The 22147-nt window shown below is 43.0% G+C and overlaps 1 protein-coding gene across 1 annotated transcript; it reads left to right on the top strand.

Moving 5' to 3' along the window:
- The first annotated feature begins 1413 nt into the window (after window positions 1–1413).
- LOC125543644 (peroxiredoxin-2F, mitochondrial) lies at window positions 1414–5021 on the top strand. Its single transcript, XM_048707056.1, has 5 exons — window positions 1414–1714; window positions 1807–1836; window positions 2527–2685; window positions 3221–3315; window positions 4707–5021. The coding sequence occupies exons 1-5, from the start codon at window positions 1526–1528 to the stop codon at window positions 4810–4812; spliced, it is 579 nt and encodes a 192-aa protein (XP_048563013.1). The 5' UTR covers window positions 1414–1525; the 3' UTR covers window positions 4813–5021.
- The last annotated feature ends 17126 nt before the right edge of the window (window positions 5022–22147 follow it).

Genomic DNA, 22147 nt, shown 5'->3' with positions numbered 1-22147 from the left:
TTTAGATAATTTCAATCATTCATATATTTTAAGCTACAATTTTTTTAAACTTTTTATATATTTGAATTCCTAGCCACGAGACCTTTCGAACAAGACCATTTTCAATGCATTTAAACTAGTTTCAATTTTGCCGTTTCAAACAAATTTATGTTGTCAGAACTATGTTAAAAATCCGTGTATTAAAATAAGTGAAATTATTTCAGAATTCAGTGAAATCCAGTTTTTAAACGAGTGAAATTGTTAAAAATGATAGTTATTTTGAAATAAGTGAAATAACCTTTCTATAACAAGTGAAATTATTTTCTTGAAATGAGTGAAATCTTTTTTTTCATACACATGATAGATATTCCAGTGTGAAATACGTGAAACTTGTTATTTCAAAGTTTTGAAACTATTTATTTGATACAAGTGAAATATGTGTTTTAAAATGAACAAACTCACTTTTCCAAAATATGTTTTTTCTGAGTGAAATCTGTATTTTGAAACGGCTAAAACTTGTTTTCTTAATTGTGTGAATTTTTTCTCTAAATTGAGTGAAATCGGTTATTTCAAATAAGTGAAATCAGTTTATTTAAGATACATGAACCAATTGTTTTTGTAATGAGTGAAACCTTTTTTTAACTCATGAAAAATAAATTTCTCAAAGGAGTGAAATGTGCCTTTTCAAATTAGTGAAATACATTTTTTCTGAATTAAGTGAAATAGGTTTTTCGAATTGAGTGAAACCAATTTTATGAAATAACTGAAATCATTGTTTGAATGATTGAAATTGTTTCTTCAAATGAGTGAATATAATTTTTGAAATGAGCAAAATCTATTTTATGAAGTGAGCGAATTTGTTTTTTCAATTGAGTGAAATCGGTTTATTTAAAGAACTGCAATGAGTTATTCAAAACGAGTGAAATCAAATGAGTGAAGTTAGTTTGTAAGTTCCGTATTCCAGTTTGTGAATTTCTTTGAAACCATATATAACACTTATATGAAATAGTGAAACCTTTTGATGTTTTATGAAATTGATTTCGCAAATAATTAAAATATATACAAAAAATGTAGTTCAAATATATCCAAAATTGATCTTGTTCTCAAGGTCTTCACACCACGAGTTCAAATATATAAAAAGTTTTAATAATGAACTTTTGGTTCAAAAGATATGAATCGTTAAAAATCTGAGAATAAAAATAAAATGCATGTTCAGTGTATGTGGAGATAGAATATTTTAACATGCATGCAATGATAAAAAGCGGTGCTTGGCTTGACACCTCATCTCTCTCCTGACAAAAATTAAAAAGACATGCAAAAGGCCCACATATATTCTTTTTGTATTGCATTAACTTGTTCTATACCTCAAATAGCTGCACGAATCCCTAAAATTACATGGATGGCTGATTCTCCACCGGTACATCCCGTCACCGGTAAAAAAACTTATTCGGCAGCTCCCAGCCGTGCGCCGTCTCAACTCTCAAGCGCCGCTCGCCAGCGAAACCCGATCCAAGACAACAATACCTACTCCCAACCTTCTGTGGCGATGGCAGCACTGGCGAGGAGGGCGGGAGGATCCCCTGCGGCGGCGCTGTGGGCCGCGGCCAGGGGATTCGCGTCGGTCGGCTCCGACATCGTCTCCGCGGCGCCCGGCGTGTCGCTGCAGAAGGCGCGGTCCTGGGACGAGGGGGTCGCCACCAAGTTCTCCACCACCCCTCTCAAGGACATCTTCCATGTACCACGCTCCCTATACTCCCGCCTCTGTTTCCTCCCACCGCGCCCTGTCGTCTGATCCCTTCCTGTTTCTTTGTGTCTGCTTGCTTGCAGGGGAAGAAAGTCGTCATCTTCGGGTTGCCGGTAAGCTCTCTCTAGCTCACTGCCCTCGCCTAGCTTCGGTTCCTGTATACTCGGCCGTTTCGAAACCCTAATGAGTCTCAGCGGGGATTTTTTTCACACCAGTTGGTACTAGTCCAGAATTAGCATCAGGCGGTTATGGATTGAGTTCTTGCATGCTCCATTCGCACTAGGGGCCAGTTCTTTTGGCAAATTAAAATATAAGCCGCTTCCTCCCCAGCTTATCCCATAAACAGCATCTCTTATTAATTGGGGCTTTTAAACTAGTTACGGGATAACTAATTCAGAAGTCTCAACAAAATTTATGAGCGGCTTATTTTTTTAAGCTGGGAAGAGACAACTTATTTTTTAAGCCGCCCAAAAGAACTGGCCCTAGAAGTATGAGAAACCGTGAATAGGTAGGCAGGCCATTGGCTAGATCAGGAAAAATGAATGCTGAAACATTATTGTTGGACTGCGAATTAGTGTGCTTGCGCTTTGTGCTGAATGGCATTTTAGTGCCAATCGTTCAAATTCATTGATAACTCTGTATCCCTAAACGATGATTTCTGGCTGCATCCACTAGGATTGTATGCTTGCTCCATGATGGTTCCGTGTTCCGCCTTTTCCTTGATAACTATATTGTAGACTCACTCTCTCCTGGTATGATTAATTGCTCATATAGTTGACAGCTATCTTTGTGATATATTTCAGGGTGCATACACAGGAGTATGTTCGCAGTCCCACGTTCCTAGTTACAAGAACAACATTGATAAGTTGAAAGCAAAAGGGATCGACTCTGTTATCTGTGTAGCTGTAAATGATCCCTATGTGCTGAATGGATGGGCAGAAAAATTACAGGCAAAAGATGCAGTGAGTAACTACTCTCAATTTTTTTTATGGAATACAATTTTGATTTAGCACAGAATAACGGAATGGCATACAGGCATTGTAGTGTGCATAACTGCATATCGAAGTATTGTCAACTGAGTCATGAGATAGGACTATATTCCTTCAAGTTTGGCAGTCCTGTTTTGGTTTTCCTCCATAACGCATTCTTCATGTTACCATACGCCCTCCCTACTACCTGTCAGTCATAGTAAATGATCCATAACAGTCGTGCACAAAATCATTTGCGAGCCACTTTATGAGTGCAAATTCAACTCACATGTTTTTTTTTAGTCTAACTTTCATATGTTCTGCTGAATGATTTCAATCTGTATTTTATGGTAATGAGGGTCAGAAATGTGTTAGAATTGTATGGATACCAGCCTAGATAGTTATTGCACATAGATGTTCTGAGATTTCTAGCCCATGCGGTTGGATGCTATGTTAGACATTTTCAAGAATCAAGATCATGGAACATTTATTTTAACCATCTGCCATGATTCTGGAATACTATTATCAGATTGAGTTTTATGGTGACCTTGACGGGAGTTTCCACAAAAGCTTGGATTTGGAAATAGATCTCTCTGCTGCTTTGCTTGGTCGACGCTCCCACAGGTAATTATACTTCTGCCGACTCTTCTAATATTCTTTAAAATCAATTAAGCCATGATGTAAATGATGTCAGCTACTTAGAACTCTTCTTTAGTTTATGTGGCGTGCAGTGCAACCTCTCTTACTGCTGAGCTTTAGGTTAGTGGTTCTGTAGTTTTGTAAGTTATGCCTTTGTTTACAGAATTGGATATATTGGTGCTTGATATCATGGGATTAAATTTAGAACTATACATGCTGCGAAAGGATTTTAAGCTATTTCTGGGAGATATTTTTCAGTATTTGGTAGCTTGTCTTAAGTCAGGTAGCATCGACTGTCATTTTTTTTCTTGTTTTTGTTAGTGTCGATGGCATTAGTGAATTAGTGAGCACCCATCTAGCGAGGGGAGATGCTGGATTTTGAATGGTTTGATGATAGGATAGCCTCAGCATGACATTGAGAATTGTTAATTTACTCTTGTCCAGCACTGTTGAACTGTCATGACTAGAAAATCCAACGATTAAAATTTGCATGGCTGCCAATCCCAACAAATAACTACTCGCGAATTAGGACACCCTTAGGTGAATCACTTCCACACCTTTTTGGAGCATAACTTGCTATAGCTATATTATCTTTCCTACTTTTGTAGTGATGGGGTTGGAGTTGGTGATGAGTACATATGTGGGACCACACAAAGAAACAAATGCAATTCTATCCACATATGGGACTAGCAACCTTCCAAGAGACATAAATAAACAAATGTTACTTTTACTTTGTGTACCTGTCCCAAATAAAAAAAATACACTGCTACCCTAATATGAAAATAACACTTTTGCAGAAATGCAAATTATAAATATAAGTATGTGACTCCAACTCAAAATCATGGACTTTATTTTAGTTTCTCTTCCCAACCAATTCTTCCAGTTCTAATCTCATAGCGGAAGAGAGCGAACAAATTGCAATGTCAACTTGGCGATAGATGTTGCCCTCCTACCTAATCCACACTCTTGTGTATTCAACTTACTTCTCGTTATCTATTACCTCCGTTCATAAATAAGTGGCGTGGTTTTAATTCAATTTATGAACGGAGGGAGTATTTGTTTGGTTCTTGCAAACTAGAACATGCTTCAGCATGCCCACAAAAGAAAAGAAATGGAACATGCTTTAGCAGCATCCAGCTGTTTGACCTCTTTGTAGTGAGAATTTTGTTGAAGTGCTGATCCACCATGCGGTGAGATGTTATGTTTCTCTTTGTTGCTAAAGAGTGCTACATATCCATTCTTGAGCATCACATCACTGATCGGACCACTTCCTCTCATGAGTAGAATGGTGGTGGAAGTACTTACTGTTCATGATGATATAAACTGCTGTATTGGTAACTGATTGAAAGATGTTTTTTTGACCTGTACCATTTTAGGTGGTCGGCCTTTGTCGATGATGGGAAGATCAAGGCATTCAACGTTGAGAAAGCCCCTTCTGACTTCAAGGTTTCTGGTGCTGAGGTGATCTTGGATCAAATCTGAGCTGATCGGTAATCGGTGCTCTGTTTTGCTTTTGTGATGCAAATAAGTGACAGCTCGAGAATCTGTGTGAAGATGTTGCTGTCTGTCGTGCTAGTTCCAGGACAGTCATTTTGCTGCTGCAAATCTTTATTTCTTTTGTTCCAGAACAGTCATCGAATTAGTCACCGGTTCGTGTATGCGACAGTTTCTGTTATTTGGCGTTTGATGAAGAGCTGTGCTTGCGTGCAGGTAATCTGAGAACGAGCGGGTGTTTATTTTGTCCTCTTGTTGTCGCATTGGCTGAACCGGCCTTGGACCATATAACATACGTAGACCAAACACTAGTAATTTGCTGGTTAGTCTGTTCAAACGCAAGATGAGACATTTAGTGTAGCGGATTTGTATATTCATATGTTAGGCAGCTTCCATGAGCCTTCCATGTGAAGGCAAGATATTTTCTGGGTTGTTCGGTGCTGGGAGGCTCAGCTAAGAGTTGGTGCACATGGCAAGGTATTTTTCTAATATGAAGGAGTTTGACCTACTGAATGAAGGTTTAATCAAAACGAGAACATGATCTGAGAACGGCCCGTGTGTCAAGGGAAGTTGTTGAGGAAGCCAAGGAGGTCATTCCAATGCCGTCCTCAAATCGCCCGTAAAGGTCGAGACACGTTGAGCGGTTCAACGCCGTCCTCAAATGTTAATGGAGCAATCCACACATCCGGATTTCATCAAACTGGAAGTAAAGCTGGCAGAGGTTTGAGAGAGTCCAGACAACCGCCCTGTAGAACACCGAACACCTGTCCCACACAAAACCCCATCTCGGAGCTCTTTTCCTCCACTCAGTCCCTTCCCCTTGATCTACTTTGGCCGCTGCCCAGTTCTAGTCGGACCACCGCTGCTCCACCTAGGTGCCTTGTACTTTGCCATCTTTGCATCCCCTTACCCGTTCGTGTCCAGGTATTGTGCGCCCCCTTCCGACGCTGTTCATTGCGGACACCACACCTGACAAGTGTTCGGTCAAATACTATTGAGATTTTTTTGACTTTCTCCTTGTTTAAATGGAGTAAGCATAATGTCGGGGTTACTCCGTGAGGGAGGACGCATTGTTGTGCGACGCGTGGTTGGCCACAAGCGCGGGGTTTGTAGACATGAAGAAAACAGGTACCAAAATTTGACAACATGTGCATTTTTGGTTTCATGAGTACAAGCACCCCGCGACATTTGGATGTGATAAACGATCACAGTGCGAAGTTGCTACTCCATCGGTTGCATACCATTTCAAACTCCGTCATAAAGTTTTGAAGTGCGATTGTACAAGTGGAGACAAGGTAGCCATTAGAAGCGTCAATCATGGAGATCGTAAGTTCTGCTTCTTATTTCTCCAGGTGTTGGTCAATTTATTTATTCACTCAATGTTGCAACTTGATGATCACGTCACTGTATAGCCCGGACGTGCAACCACGATGTACTATAGAATGGAGAGCAAGCCCTTCACATTGATTCATTGTTAGATGAAGTTCGAGGCGCATTCCAATTGGGAGAACATGTGGCGATAAAGAAGGTTAAGCTCAAGGAGGGAAGGAAGCCGAAGCCTGCAAGAAAGCACTCCAGGAAGCGTAGAGCTGAAGAATCTTGCGAATGCAGATTCAGATTGATTCTTAAATTCTTGCCCATGCCATTGATCATGACATTTGTTGATTCTTACGATGTTATCTTTCTTTTGAGAATATTTTTTCAAATTTCTCATATTTTAAAGTCTTGTATTGCCCATAGCCTGTTATAATTTTGCCAAGTTCGTTCCCCACCAGTCCTCCATGAAATCTAATCATGCATACTTTTTGTGCTCCCTTCCTAGAGCCATTTTGTCTATGGTGTGCGGTGGATACACATGTGCAAGGTTGTTTGGATTTTTTTGCTCTTTTTAATAGAAAATTAGATTCATCATTACCTTGCATTCTTTGATGTGAGAAAACTTTAAATCTCACTAAGGCCTATGCTTTTTTCACCAAGGACTATGGTTCATCCCAACGACAAAACACTAGGATGATCTTGAGTTTCAGCGTATCCACGCTCTGAAACTTAGCCAAACATATATTTCCAACTTTTCTCTGGTGCTCCCTATGGTGCCAATCCACTGCAACCCTTCCCCGCCACGACAATGACTTCTTAGACTGGCTCTCATCTACTGTTCTTGGCGTGCTCACTTGTCTTCGACCCGGACTTGCCACCCTCCTCATCCTTACTTCATGGCACATTTGTAAGCACCACAATGGCTATGTCTTCATCATAGTGGCTGATCCGAATCATCAAGGAGGAAGCTTGCTCTTGGGTTCGTTCGGGAGCTTTAGGACTAGCACATCCGACCCCCGAATGTAGGCGATTGTTTTTCGGGGCCGCGCACCCCTTTGTTCTTTTAGTGCTGGCAGTCACACATGCTTGTGTGATGCCTTATGTACTTATTGTACCCTAACTCTTTTATCAATGAAATGATACTCAAAGCTTTTTTGTATTTGCGATAAAATATTTCCAAGTTTCAAAAATAAATCGAAAAAACCCACGCAAATAGGCATCGAGTTGAAACTTACTCATATAAATTTTACAAAACAATATGGTGTCTTGCGAACTGAATGAAAAATTGAGGAAACAAGAATACTACTCAAATGTAGTGGGAAAAAAATCATATCTTATGAACCAAATAACATCTCTTTTATTATAGCATTTGAGATACATGTTATTTTATTTCCTATAACTTTCCTATTAATGTGATATTACTATCCAATAAACTAAAGGAAGCCCTATTTTATGTTGGCACCCTTTGGCTTTGCCCAGGGATGGATTTCGATGATTATGAGATGTGTCACAACTGCAAATTATTCAGTAAAGCTTAATGGGGGGTGTTACATTTGAGTAGGTTAACCCCCAATGTCCGATCTGTATGGGAGGGGTTGAGGATATGCAACATCTAATGTTTACGTGCCAGCGAGCAAAAGAAGCTTGGTGTTCTTTGGGTCTTTGGGAGATCATTGACAAAGCACTTGTTGTTGACAAATCGGGATCGGTCACCCTTGAGGAACTGATCCAGGGTTGTGGAAAGTCACCAATCCTAGGTATGAAGCACTTGAAGGAGACGGTCGCAGTCGGGCTTTCTTTATCTCGTGGCAGTGGCGCCAGGCTGTCAAGTGCGAGTATGTTGCACCAGCTCCGAGTTCTACTTTTACGATTCATGCAATACCGTTAAAGTTCAACATCAGAACAAGATCTTCTGAACCACATGAAATGATAAGGAAGAAACCTCCAAGAGCTACAAGTTGAATATAGATTCCTCCTACTTTGAGAGCGATTTGGGTGGTTCGGGAGCAGTTGACCAAGATGATAAAGGAGAGGATGTAGTAGGGACAACGATGATGCTTACCCATCCATTAGACCTGAAAGTGTGTTATATCGACTAGAGCGGGGGGGGGGGGGGGGTGAATAGGCGATTTTTATGAAAGTCTTCAAAACATGGAAGTTTCGAAGACAAATTATAGAAATGAACCTATTTCCATGCAGCGGAAGATAGACTACACTAGACAGACAATAGTCAAGCATTCAATGAAGTGAAACCACACTGACTAATAGTAGCTAGGCAGTAAGGATCAGGTACACAGTGAAGACAAATAGATAAAGCAAATAGGTACTGACTTTACAAGAGCCAACTGTAAATAAAGAGATGAGAAGGATAGAACCAGTGTGCGTGACAAAGACAAAGGTTTGGTAGACCAGTTCCAACTGCTGTGACAGTTGTATGTCTGGTTAGGGCGGATAAGTATTTAAACCTGAGGACACTCAGTCCCGGACACTTAGCCCTGAGCACACAGCTCAGAACACTTAGTCCTCTCCGTATTCCCCTTGAGCTAAGGTCACACAGACCTCGCTCAATCACTCTGGTAAGTCTTCAAGGTAAACTTCCAAACCTTCACATACTTCGTTCACCGGCGATCCACAATGACTCTTGGATGCTCAGAACGCGACGCCTAACCGGCTGGAGGATTCACAGTCCTCAAGTGTAATAAGTCTTCAGATCACACAGACAAGAAGACTTAAATGATGCCTAACACTCTTTCACTACTGGAATCTGGCACTTTGCCATCTGCCATGGCAGATGGCAAAGGCATGGTCGGCGGATGGCAAAGCTTTGCCATCTGCCAGCAGATGGTAAACAGTTTGTCTGAAACCCTGCTGGTAAAGGCTTCTTTGCCGTCTGCTGGATGATGGCAAAGAGCCTGTGCCTTTGCCATCAGCTGGCAGATGGCAAAGCCTCTTAACGGGGTTAGCCCCGTTAGATGGCTAACGGCATACTTTGCCATCTGCCAGCAGATGGCAAAGGCTGCAGGCTTTGTCGTCTGCCAGCAGATGGCAAAGAGCTTTGCCATCTGCTGGCAGATGGCAAAGAGCCCAAATAGGCCAGCCCAAATTTTACATGTAGATGACACGTGGCCTCTTTGCCATCTGCCAGCTGATGGCAAAGCTCTTTGCCATCTGCCAGCAGATGGCAAAGTGACTATATTGCCCTATTTAATTTTGTTTTTTCTTATATCAATTCATTTTCACAGAAAATCAAACACAAATATATTTATATGACCAATATAGCATATTCAACACATATTACCAATAGTCATGAACACATATATATATCCAACACATGTTACCAATAGTAGCAAGTTTCATCCGTACATATACATAGTTTCATCAATATTACACAGTTTCATCCATAGGTAGCAAGTTTCACAAGGTCAAAACAAAAACTAAATACAAGCACTCCATCAACCCAAGCTTACGTGATCTTAAGCAAATCTGTAAAATGGGAAAGAAGAAAGTTAGAAGAAGAAGTCTAGAAGAAGAAGATTATTATGATGCAACTAAAATGTGAAGATTATTATGATGCAACTTATATCTATAAAATAGGTCATTTTGGAGCTAAGTATGGTTATTATGTCATTTTTGAGCTAGCTAAGCATACTAAGTCATTTTGGTGTAAAACATGCTAAGGTCATTCTAGAGCTAAGTAAGGTTATTATGTCATTTTGGAGCTAGCTAAGCATGTGAAGTCATTTAGGAGCTAAAATATGTCATTTCTTAAGCATATTATGTCATTTTAGAGTTTGACCAAGTTTATAGGAAAAAATATGAACATTTACAATAACAAATCTATATGATGTGAAAGTATATTCAATAATGAATCTAATTGTATTGATTTTTTATTGTATATGTTAACATATTTGTCTAGAAACTTTATCATAGTTTACATAGTTTGACTTTGACCAAAGCTAACATGCGGAGTATATAAAAACAGAGGGAGTATTATGTTGGTAATAAATTATATTTCTTTAGTAAGTCAGAGATTCAAAATTGGAAGTATCTACACGAAAGTGCTTATGTGAGCTCGAGCTGCAGTGAGCCCGGAATCTGCACCACTAGGTTATATCGTGATCCATGCAACATGTAGGTCCTGGTAAAGTCGTACTGTGCTATTGCAGTATTTTTTAACAGATTGTGGCCCACACATCACATAGCGTCCAGGTAACTCCGCCAGTTACCGTTTAAATGGATCAGAAGCCCATGGATGGAGTGAGCCGTCTTCGGTTAGATTCTGAGCTAACGGAGCTTATGAGCCAATAAGTGTTAGCTACCGGTTGGACCTACCAATCTTCACCAGTACTGCATTTACTAGTTCGACTAACTCAGAAAGCAAAAGCACCATGCAGCTTTGTGTGGCTCCTGCACGGTTGGGCTACATGGATTTTGAAATTAGAAGCTACTAAAAATAGCCACCCCAATTAAACTCAGCAACACCATAATGCCAAAAAAAACTCACAAACCAAAAGTATGCAACACAATTTTATTAAGCTCGAAGGAAGACATCAGCAAAGCTGGGAACCACTCATACATCTCTGAATGTGCACTTACAACAATGATACAGTTTCCCTCAACTTCAATGAATTGGCAGAGCTCTTGCCTTAACCGTAAAAATATGGGCACCATATTGAGAGCTAAACTCCACAACACATTAGCCTCTGGAAGATATCAAGTACAAGCAAAAGTAACAATAACATTCAAGTTCGCTGCAAGAAAATTGATAACATTAAATGGAAGTTCACCTAGATGGCTAGATCCATGTTAACTTTTGAATTGTTGATATCAAATGTAAAAGGTCCAAGAATATACACAACTGGGCACTGGCACACCAAACATTGCCATTAGCAAAAAGACCGAAAAGATAAACATCCTATGGAGAAACATTGATGCAATCCTCCAAAAATTGGTTAAACCAAATTTCAATGGATGCATGCTTGACATGGAGACACCTTCGTTCGAATATGTTGGCAAACAAAAACAAAATTGTATAGTGGGAAAAATTGATCAGGCTAAGGCAGAAGGATGCAGATGCTGCTCAGGGATAAGTGATTCAGAAAAAAATAATCCTCACTGAGGATCTTGCATACATAACTGGATTACCTATATTATTAAAGGCGATAGAAATATTTTTTCTATGACAACAAATTCAAATCTAACCTGAGAGGACAGAGCACACACCAGTGAAAACCAAGATTAAGAACACAAATAACAAAATAAAATAAAATAAAGCAAAGCACGAGTAGTTGGTTGATGGCCTGCTTGGCTTGGCCCATCTATTCACGCAAGAAATTATTAACATAGACAAATTAAATATGACCCAGAAAGTAATTGCTTTACTTAAGACTAAAAAAATGTTATAGTTCAGTAGATCTTAAGCATCCAGTTTTACGACGACCACTTCCTATACATTTTTGTGCTCCAAGTTCACAATGACATGGCCCAACTAAAGCTCTTGCTTGTTCTTGTTCTATTTCTTATCTGGCAAACCATCTCATATCTCCAAAATACTGACTAACATATACAAACATATGCAGAACAAATAATCACCACATCACACGGGCAGAAGAAAACACATACCTTAGTACTAGTCGATGAAGATGTTAGATCTTTGCACGAGTGCCTATGTACCTTGTAGAGTGGACATTGTCAGACTTGAAGTGCTTGCGCCGCGCTTGCATCAGCCCACATAGCAGGGGCCACTGCTTGCGCCGCGCTCGCGGGCACTGCTCTGCCACTGTCGCAAGCACCAGACACAAGCCCCGCCGCGAGCAGCCGACCAAGATGCAGAATCTTTGCATTAGTGCTGCGTTGAGGTGTGCAGTTCATCTAGTAAATTAAAGACATAGTATAAATTGAGCAATATGCGGGAAAAAACATCAGTTCATGTACTTGCAATGAAGATTATGAATTTGAAACATCAGTTCAGCCACTTCACACTCATAGAATTCTAGTACTAAACATAAATTTAAAAATACGTCTACAATTCATTTCCCTAAATGAACTAAGCCTCAGTTCGAAGCTTCAAATGCATGAATTTTGGGGAAGCATGGACTGTTTCATGGATAAAGCACACAAGAATTGGCACGAGGGCAGTGACTGAACATTTTTGTAGTGGTAAAGTCATGCCTAAATATTTTTTACGTTTTCCTCTCTGAAATTTCCATCTCCTTCACCTTTCATCAACGTTGCAGGCGCGACAGAACGCAGAGGCCGGTGACCATGGCAGCGACACGATCGAGTGTTCTCAACTATTGGTTTTCCTTGTAAAAATTTCAATCAATAAAATTCAGATTTTTCTAACACCAATTTCAGACAGGCAAGTAACTAACTACAGGAAGAGCTTCAAATTAACAGTACCGCGCAGCTGCACACGATCTCTCACATGCATTTTGTTCGGTTCACATTTAGTCTGCTCTTTCCATATCTGATGCCAAAACATTTTTCCCAATAGTACATATTGTAGAAATCATATGCCTCACCAAGAGTGTCAAAACTCGTGCCTATCTTCGGTACAATGACAATCTCGCCAGGCTCCTCTGCAAACACCGAATTGCTCTCTCCAGTGGTGAAATCCTATCAGGGCTTGGGGCTCTGCCTAGTGCGGCAGCCCCAACACGCACTCTGCAATGCCATGAAAACATATCCACAGAATCAAATCCCCTTTTTATAGTTTGATAATTAAAATGGGTGTATGTGTCGTAGCAGATCACAACGAGTTCAGGACTATGGATTTGTCATTGCATATGTAGGCAGGTTCTAAGTAGTTTATGGACAAAATCATTAACTGAATGCATCTTTTTTTCCATGGGTCTCTGCCTAGCGCGACAAGGATATGTACATGCAGTCAACTATGGCCATACAGTCAAATCTGAGTCTAATCTTTTTTCCACTGAATGTATCTCTACAATCTAGATTTAATCATAATTGCAACGCACTGACGAAGAGCATATTCAGGTTCTAAGTAGTTTGTAGAAAAAATCATTTACTGACAGGGGCTATGTACATACAGTGAACTATCACCATACAGTTAAATCTGATTCTAGTATTATTTTTTCCTGAATGTATGTCTATATTCTAGATTTAATCATATAGGCAAGGCACTGAGCCACTGACTAAGAGCATACCTTTGCGTCCACCCAGGTGTTTTCGGATCCACCTGCTCAATCGACTGCTCTGAAGCTTGGCCCTTGTCTGCACTTCCTGCTTCTCGACCAACGCCCTCTGTGCAGACCTGCCCGTCTGCACTTGATGCTGTCTTGGCCGGCAACTCGCACACCGGCGGCGTCGTCACCGGTTAATGAAGAGGCTCCATCCCGGCGAACGTCCTCTAGCAGAGTTCTACTTCTTGCACAATTAGCCAGCAGGAAAAAAATCAGATCTTTGTACAAACCCTAGCACTAAATGGCCACTAATGGGCATCAAGGACAGAGCAGATCCGTACCTATTAATCAGCTGCATCAAAAGACTCCATGTCGCCTGAGCTCCAAGTCGCGCCTGTCGCCGGTCGCCGGATGTATGGCCGCCGCTTGGTTGAGCTCAACAATGGAGGATCCACAAACGGGAGGTAGGAGATAGCCCCGTAACCGCCCCGCGCACTGCAGTTACTGCGCACGTTGCCGGCGTTTGCCGGAAAACATCCCGAGCTTCCCGCCAATTTGACTTGTTCCTTGTCGATCTTCCCGCCAAGGCCCGACGCGAGATCCAGGGCTCCCGACTTGGACATGGCGGCGGCGGCGGCGCCTGCAGCAGGGAGCGACGGGGCCGGCGACAGGGTGGTGGGGGAGGGCCGGCGACGGGGCAGGGAAGGGCCGGCGACGGGGCGGGGGAGCGACGGCGACGGGGCGGGGGAGTGACATGGCCGGCGACAGGGCGGGGGAGCGACGGGGCTGGCGACAGGGTGGCGGCGGGCGAGCCTAGAGCGCCATCGACGGGGACAGTGTGGATGAGATGCGAAGTTTTTTTTTACCTGGATGGGTAGGGAGAGAGGGAGGGGATAACCCCACAGTTTTTTTTACCTGGAAAAAATAACCCCATCTCTTTGCCATCTGCCAGCAGATGGCAAAGAATCTTTGCCGTCTGCTGGCAGATGGCAAAGAGGTGGGGCTGGTACGCCGTTACACTTTTGACGGCCATAGGATTTGCCAACCTCTTTGCCATCTGCTGGCAGATGGCAAAGATTATTTGCCATCCACTAGCAGATGACAAAGAATTGGCTGATGGCAATCATGTTCTTTGCCGTCTATCAGTTCTTTGCCATCTGTTTTTTATAAGCAGATGGCAAAGACGTTCTTTGCCATCAGCTGGCAGATGGCAAAGAGCTGGCTGATGGCAAATTCCATGTTTCCAGTAGTGTTTGGCTCTGGGTGGTTAGGGCTTTATCCTCTCAAGGAATTCTCTCTCAAAGGCTTCGAGGTGGGTTGCTCTCAAACGACAAAAGCCGTACTTTAACTCTGAGCAGCCAACCGTTTATGGTTGTAGGGGGTGGGCTATTTATAGCCACTAGGCAACCCGACCTGATTTGTTCGAAATGACCCCGGGTCATTAAGGAACTGACACGTGTTCCAACGGTCAAATTTCAAACACACACGGCAACTTTACTTGGGCTGCAAACGAAGTTGACTTGTCCAACTCTGAACAAGATTCCCTCTCATAGTCTTCACTCGAAGACATAGGATTTTGGTTAAGCATCACTTTAGTCATTCTGACTGGTTTTCTTGGACCCCACTTAACAGTACGGTGGTTCCTATGACTCAACAAAGAAGAAAAAGAACTACGAAAGATCTAAGTCTTCGCGCTCCATAGTCTTCATGCAATGTCTTCTCTTGTCATAGTCTTCAAGGTGAATGTCTTTACTTACCACCTTTGACTTCAATGTCTTCATACATTTTTAGGGGTCATCTTTGGTAGGAAAACCGAATCAATGAGGGACTTCTACCTGTGTTATCCTGCAATTCTCACAAACACATTAGTCCCTCAACTAGGTTTGTCGTCAATACTCCAAAACCAACTAGGGGTGGCACTAGATGCACTTACAATCTCCCCCTTTTTGGTGATTGATAACAAACTAGTTGAAGTTTTCAACGGGGAATATAATATGTGAAATTGTAAAGGATAAGGAATTGTCTTCATAAGTCGCAAGGGCTCCCCCTGAAGATGTGCATATAAGTAATTTGCTTTTGGAATGCAAATGCACATGGCAGGTTGTACTTGTGGAGATCCTCTTCAACTTATGATGACAATTCATCATGCATGAAAGGTATGTGAAGATAATGACATGCATAATGAAAAATGGACGTCTGCAAAATGATCTAAGTGCGGAATTTATCGTCGCACATGCAGGATTTATCATCGCATCACAAAATAGCAAATAAGTAGCAGACGACCATCGAGTTTAAGTGTTACAACTCAAAGAACCAAATGTATCAAAACGAGAGTTGTAAACACTAGGCAAAACATAAGGTAACCGCCCATATGGACCCGCTTGAAGACTATCAAACTCATATGCTTCTCCCCCTTTTGTCAGTGAGGACCAAAAAGGTTGGAAGACATAGAGCATCTACTCGTTTCCATGAAGAGTAGGTGAAGCAGCAGGGTCATCACTGGTGTTCGGCGGTGCAGAAGAACTTGGGGCAGTGTCGAGGCGTGCAGAAGTAGGGGGCGGTGAAGTGGCATCATCTTCGTCCTTGATCACTCTGGCATTCACAGTTGCTGCAGAGGAAGAGAACTCAGAGTCTTCAAGAGATGGATTTCGTCGCAGCACAGCCCTTCGGGGAGGTGTGGAGTCAAACTTGAAACGTTCAGAGAAGCCATCCTCTTGAAGATCATCCTCAGAACACATAAGCGTCAGCCCTTTCCATATACGCCAACAGGTTTCATGGGCAACAAAGGCATTCTTGGTGGCAAGATTGCGAATGCGGTTGACATCCACCAAGAGACTTTGCATTTGGCACTTCAGCCAGTCATGATGCCTATCATGTTTCTGATGAAGAGCAACCAGAAGCTCTCGGTCATTGAGAACACGACATCACTTCTTGGGTCGTTGGGTAATAGTGCTTTCAGTGGCTTCAGTAAGAGCACAATGAGGTGCACGTGTAGTACCAGCCAGAGGATAAACACGAGTGACTACTTCAACTCCTTCAATGTTCTGAGTGAAACTTTGATGTTCCGCATTCTGAAGACTAAGAGGTTCCTTGGCAGACTCTAGATAAATGGCTTCAACGGACATATCCACATCAGGCAGAAAGATCCGATGATTGCGAGCAGATGGCTGATATGAGATAGCTGAGTAGAGTTTAATCAGCCGCATTATCCATGGAGCGTAGAACTTCAAGCCAAAAAGATCAGATCCTGATGCAGCAAGTTGGCGGATGAAAAAGTCTTGTGCATTGAAGCATTTGCCATGAAGAATATAGAAGACAAAGTCTTTATTGCACCTTCCAGCTTTGCATGTGGAGAATGTCCTTTGATGGGCCAGAGTGTTCGCCTTATAATGTGATAGATGGTCCTTGGCAGATACTCCAGGTCTTCAACAAAGAACTCCTTAGGATATGCAGCGTCTTGTGGCAAAGGCTTCATCATACTGAGCATCCGACTCATGTTCGGTTCAGACTTCTGAAAGATGCTCTCCATAGCTTCACTGTGAAGCTGACAGCCAGGTTCATAGATATCTCCAGGAGTGGGCAGACCAGTGAGCTCAATGATATCAAAGGCTTTGGCTTCGTGATGAACATTTCCTGTCATCCACTCAAGGACCCAAGTCTTCGGATCTCTGTTGTAACCACGTATGTGAAGTGTGGCATAAAATTGGAGCAGCAACTCTTCGTTCCAGTGCTCTTGGTCGGTGACGAAAGGCAACAATCCAACCTCTTTGAAGCAATCCAGAGCTTCTTCCAAACAGGGCAGACCAGCTATTGCTTTGGTGTCAAGACGCATATGTGGGAAGATGCTACCTTGATTATACAGAATGCAGGAGTAATAGCTTCGCTGCGGATAGCTCCAGAACCGATCAGAAGATATTCGTTCCCTTGAGTAGGGGTTCTTGGAGCTATTGAAGAAGGTGTTGTCTGCTTTGAAGCCGTTGACATTAAAGGATCCAGGTGCTGTTCCAGGACCTGGAAACCTGGGCAACCTTGGCATTGACTTTTGTACCTGAGGCCTATGCTCAATATGATAGTCAAACTGAGGACCAGCAGCAGGCGCAGGAACAGAAGCAGTAGCATCATTGGCTTCGCTGACTTCTGGTTCTTGGGTTGGTGTAGGCTCCACATTTGCTTCAGCCATGACAACGTCAGTGGCTTCATTGGTGTTGGTGGTGGCAGCCTCAAGATTTTCTACCTCCACTTGATGAGTTGGAGGGTCGGGCACAGACACGTTCTCCTCGAGAACAGCTTCTTCAGTAGTTGGGGGAGTAGGGACACGTTCTTCTTCTTGGGTGTCATCGGCTGATGCAGCCGGAATGTCTTCAGCAGTTTTAGCCTCAGACTCGGAGACTTGAGACCTTGGTCCTTTGCGAAGCCTGCGTAACGCTGGCGACGCTTTTGAAGATGGAGTTGGCTGGGCCTCAAAGTCATCTTCTTCTTCTTGCCGGGATGGTGTGACTTGTTGTTGTGGGTGATCATCCCATGATGCATCCTGAGCAATTAGCGTCAGAGGACGACCAATGCTGATGAGTTCGCTGTGCGTAAGCACAGGCGATGATACCTGTTGGTGCTCGATCAGAGGAAGAACTACATCATCGTCAACATTGTCATGGTGACCAATGTCTTCAGCAGTGGTGGGATCAGCTGCTGGAATGTCTTCAGCTTCATGAGCCTCTGTGAAAGCAGGCTCATGGACAGTCAGTTGGCTCTCTTGATGTTCAGCAGCAGGGCGAACCATGGAGATAGGTTCAACAATTAAGGGCTTTGTGGGAGCAGCCCGTTCCTTCTTGGTTTTCCGCTTCTTCTTGGAGGGAGCAGCAGCAGAGGCTTCAGGATGTTTCCTTTTTCTGGCTTCAGCCTCAGCAGTCCTCGTCTTCTTCAGTTCTGAAGCGGTAGACCTGGCTTTTGGCTTCGAGCCAGTCATCCTGATTGGGAAGACAATGGGATGTGCTTCCTGCCTTGGTGCGTCGGGTTCGGCCATAGTGGACTTCTTCTTCTTCTTCTTCTTCTGTTGCTTTGCAGCCATCATGGGGTCGATGCCAGGACGCCCAAGGGCCTTGCGCTTCTCAGCCTCATTGTAGGCTTGCACACACTTGTCAGCCAGGCTCTTCATGCGCTCACGAGAACCTTGAGCTTCTTCACGCTTCTTGAGAAAGGCTTCTTTGAGCTCGTGTAGCATGATCTTAAAGTTCTTGACCTCTTGCACGCTGAGCTTGGCCATATGCTTCTTGAACTGAGCTTTCTCAAAGTCAAACTTCTGCTTCAGTTCAATGATGCGCTGGGCTATAACTAACTCTGACGCAATGACGCCATGGAAGGCAACACTGAGGCCAATGGGAAGTTGCAGATCTTCAAAGCTGAGGTTGGGCGTGTCAAACCACTCATCGATGAAGTCGTGGATGATTGCCACGTCAAAGAGAGGCAAATTGTTGAAAATTTCTGCTTCTTCTTTGCTCTTGATCAGTTGCTCAAGAGCGTCATCTGCAAGATCTTCATCACTGGACAGATCAATGGCATCGTTGCGCACAATAGCAGCAGCAGTCAGTTCTTGGCTAGTATATGGCAGAGGCATCTTGACTCTCGGAGGCTTGTAGATGCGTGACAGATCTTCAGACTGCACACTGTCTTCAGGAGGTGCAGTAGCCAGTGGCTTCGCCCGTGAGATTTTTGGTGCTGAGGCAGGCTTTGAAGCTTTAGGCAGCTTTGGCTTCTGCGGCTTTGGAGTAGGAGCTGGGGCTTCATCAGTGTCAGCATCATCATCAGAATGATCCACTTTGGCACCTTGAATTGAGATGTGAGTGAGGAGGCCATCCAGATTGTAGAAGGGCCCAACAAGATTGGGTTCAGCTTCGCGGGTGCCATCGGCACGGGGAGCAGAGGGACCAGGGTTGAAGTCTAGTCCCAATGACTTCTTATTCTGCTTCGCCGAATTCTGGGCAAACTGGAAGTTGCGCTTGAACAGATTGTCGTCACGACACCATAGCAGTGACGATGGGTCAGCATCCGCAGGCTGTGGTCCACGGACCATGCAGGGATAGAAGACTTGTTCAATGGCTTCATCTCTGGACCTGGGTTGAAGATTTCTGTATAGGATGTCTCCCCATGGTCGCTTGATGGCATTTTTCTCAGCATATTCCTTTGTCACAAACCTATACTTGAACCATTGTTCTGCCCAATATCGTCGAATTCATTGGATTCGTGTCTTGCCCTGATTGTAATCCTCTTCTGGGTCTGTCTTGTACAGTTCTGAGAGGTCATCGGGTAGATCTCTTGACGTTTCACCTCGACGCTTTTTGCCACCCTTCCTTGCTGATTTCTCTGCAGCCATGAACTTTAAACTGAATGGCTTCAATATGTTCAAAGGCTTCAAGGGCTTTCGCTTGCTGGACAAACAGGAACTAGCTTCGAAAGAATTTATATGATGCTGTAAGAATTCTGCAAATGAATGCAGACTATGAGAACCAAGGGATTCTCACACGGACATGTATCTGTGACAGCATTAAGGTGCGAGGGAAGGGGAAGAGGTCATATGCATTCTCAGAAGATTTTGAAGATAAATCAGTTTAGAAGACATTGACCTCATCGTGCGAAGACATTCACTCATAGATAAGGAGTTGGTTCCAGATTTGTACGAATCCACGGATCAGTACAAGTGAGGAATCTAACTACTTTGTGAAGCATAAGTGAACATACTAGGCATAATATGAGATGCAGTATGAAGTGGATCCAACATGTGTGAACAGAAACTGCTTGTGGTAGAAAGTGACGAATCTATAGGATCAAAGGGGCCGTAAAAAGGAATTTTTAGTTACCACACAAGGAACTGCTAGACGGAGTGGAAGAGGAGGCCGAGCAGTTCGATCGTCCGTGCCCTAACTTGGCGACAGAGGACACCTACGGCGACGGCGGAGAAGACGATGTCCGCGGCCGGCGTGAAGACGGCGTCGGAGAGGTCACGACAGCTAAGCGCTTCGTCGTCGGTGTCGTCGAGGGCTAGCGGTGGCGCTAGGGTTCGTGCGAGAGTGGAAGAAGGGATAATAACTGTGGTGAGGCGTGTATTTATAGGGACAGGGACGGCACAGCGTTATTACACAGGTGCCCCTGGCGATTCACATCTGAAGAACACGTGGCCATCATGCAACATATCAGAGGTTGTTCCACGTTTCCACGCATGTCTGGATTGTCGGGTGGTCATTCCCACTTCTCCGGATTTTAGGTGAAGGAATTAGCATTGAAAACGGACTTAATGTTTGTCTCTGTATCCTCTCCTGACAAGGACGCAGAGAAGACATTCGACAGTTTCAATAAAATGCATATGATTTGGAGAGATAGAGTTTAAGATAGAAAGCATAGAGAGGTTAGGGTCCGATCACATTCACTTAGTTCAAAAGATTCAACAAGAAGACATAGCTATAAGTGAATGCTGTAGATGACAGAACACTAGTATATATATATATATGATTAACATAATAAAGATAATCATGAAGACATGTTGAGATTGAAGCCAAACCAAATTTGAAGACACAACAAATGTAACACCATGGGTAAAACACTTCAAACAGATGAATTTTGTGGTGGCGTTACCCACCGTATAGGAAGTATTAGACCTAGACACGGCGCACAATTATCGTGGCGCTCCGAAGTCAAATTCCACATTAATGTATTCACACTTAGAATGTATGTCTTCATTGATTGAAGATATACTTTACTTCATGTGTTGCACATCTAAGTCATCAATATGCATAAGTGTTAGGATGTGTGCCTGATCACAGGACATTTGAGGATTCCAAGATATTTAGCTCACACCGTAACTTGCAAAATCTCTTCTCATCCAAGGGCTTGGTGAAGATATCTGCCAATTGCTCTTCAGTGTTGACGTGTATGATATCAATATCTTCCTTCACAACATGATCTCTGAGAAAGTGATGACGAATTTCAATGTGCTTTGTTTTCGAGTGCTGAACTGGGTTGTTGGCAATCTTGATGGCGCTTTCGTTGTCGCAGTAGAGTGGCACTTGTTTGAGATGAATGCCATAGTCTTTGAGTGTTTGCTTCATCCACAAAAGCTGAGCGCAGCAAGATCCAGCAGCAATGTATTCAGATTCAGCAGTGGAGAGAGATACACAGTTTTGCTTCTTTAAAGACCAACATACAAGTGATCGTTTCAGAAAATGACATGTGCCTGATGTAGACTTGCGATCCACCTTGTCACCAGTATAATCAGCATCCGAGAATCCAACCAGATCAAACTCTGAGCCCTTTGGATACCATAATCCTAGAGTTGGGGTGTAAGCCAAATATCAAAGAATTCGCTTCACAGCTAAGTGATGTGATTCCTTTGGTGCCGCTTGGAATCGAGCACACATGCAAACACTAAGTATAATATCTGGCCTAGATGCACATAGATAAAGTAAATAATCAATCATGGAGCGGTATACCTTTTGATCGAACTCTTTACCATTGTCGTCGGTACCCAGATGATGTTTGGCTGGCATTGGCGTCGTGAAGCCTTTGCAGTCTTGCATACCAAACTTCTTCAGGCAATCTTTGAGATACTTCTCTTGAGATATAAAGATGCTGTTGCGTTGCTGACGTATTTGAAGACCAAGGAAGAACTTCATCTCACCCATCATGGACATCTGATATTGCTCTTGCATCATATATCCAAACTCTTCACTGTATTTCTGATTGGTGCAGCCGAAGATAATGTCATCCACATATATTTGGCACACAAACAGTTCACCATCATATGTCTTCGTGAAGAGAGTGGGGTCGAGCGAACCAGATTTGAAGTCTTTGCTCTTCAGGAAGTCTTTGAGTGT

Source organism: Triticum urartu, chromosome 3, assembly GCF_003073215.2.
Source record: "Triticum urartu cultivar G1812 chromosome 3, Tu2.1, whole genome shotgun sequence".
Taxonomy (NCBI): Eukaryota; Viridiplantae; Streptophyta; class Magnoliopsida; order Poales; family Poaceae; genus Triticum; species Triticum urartu.
This window is presented reverse-complemented; position numbering and strand designations above follow the sequence as displayed.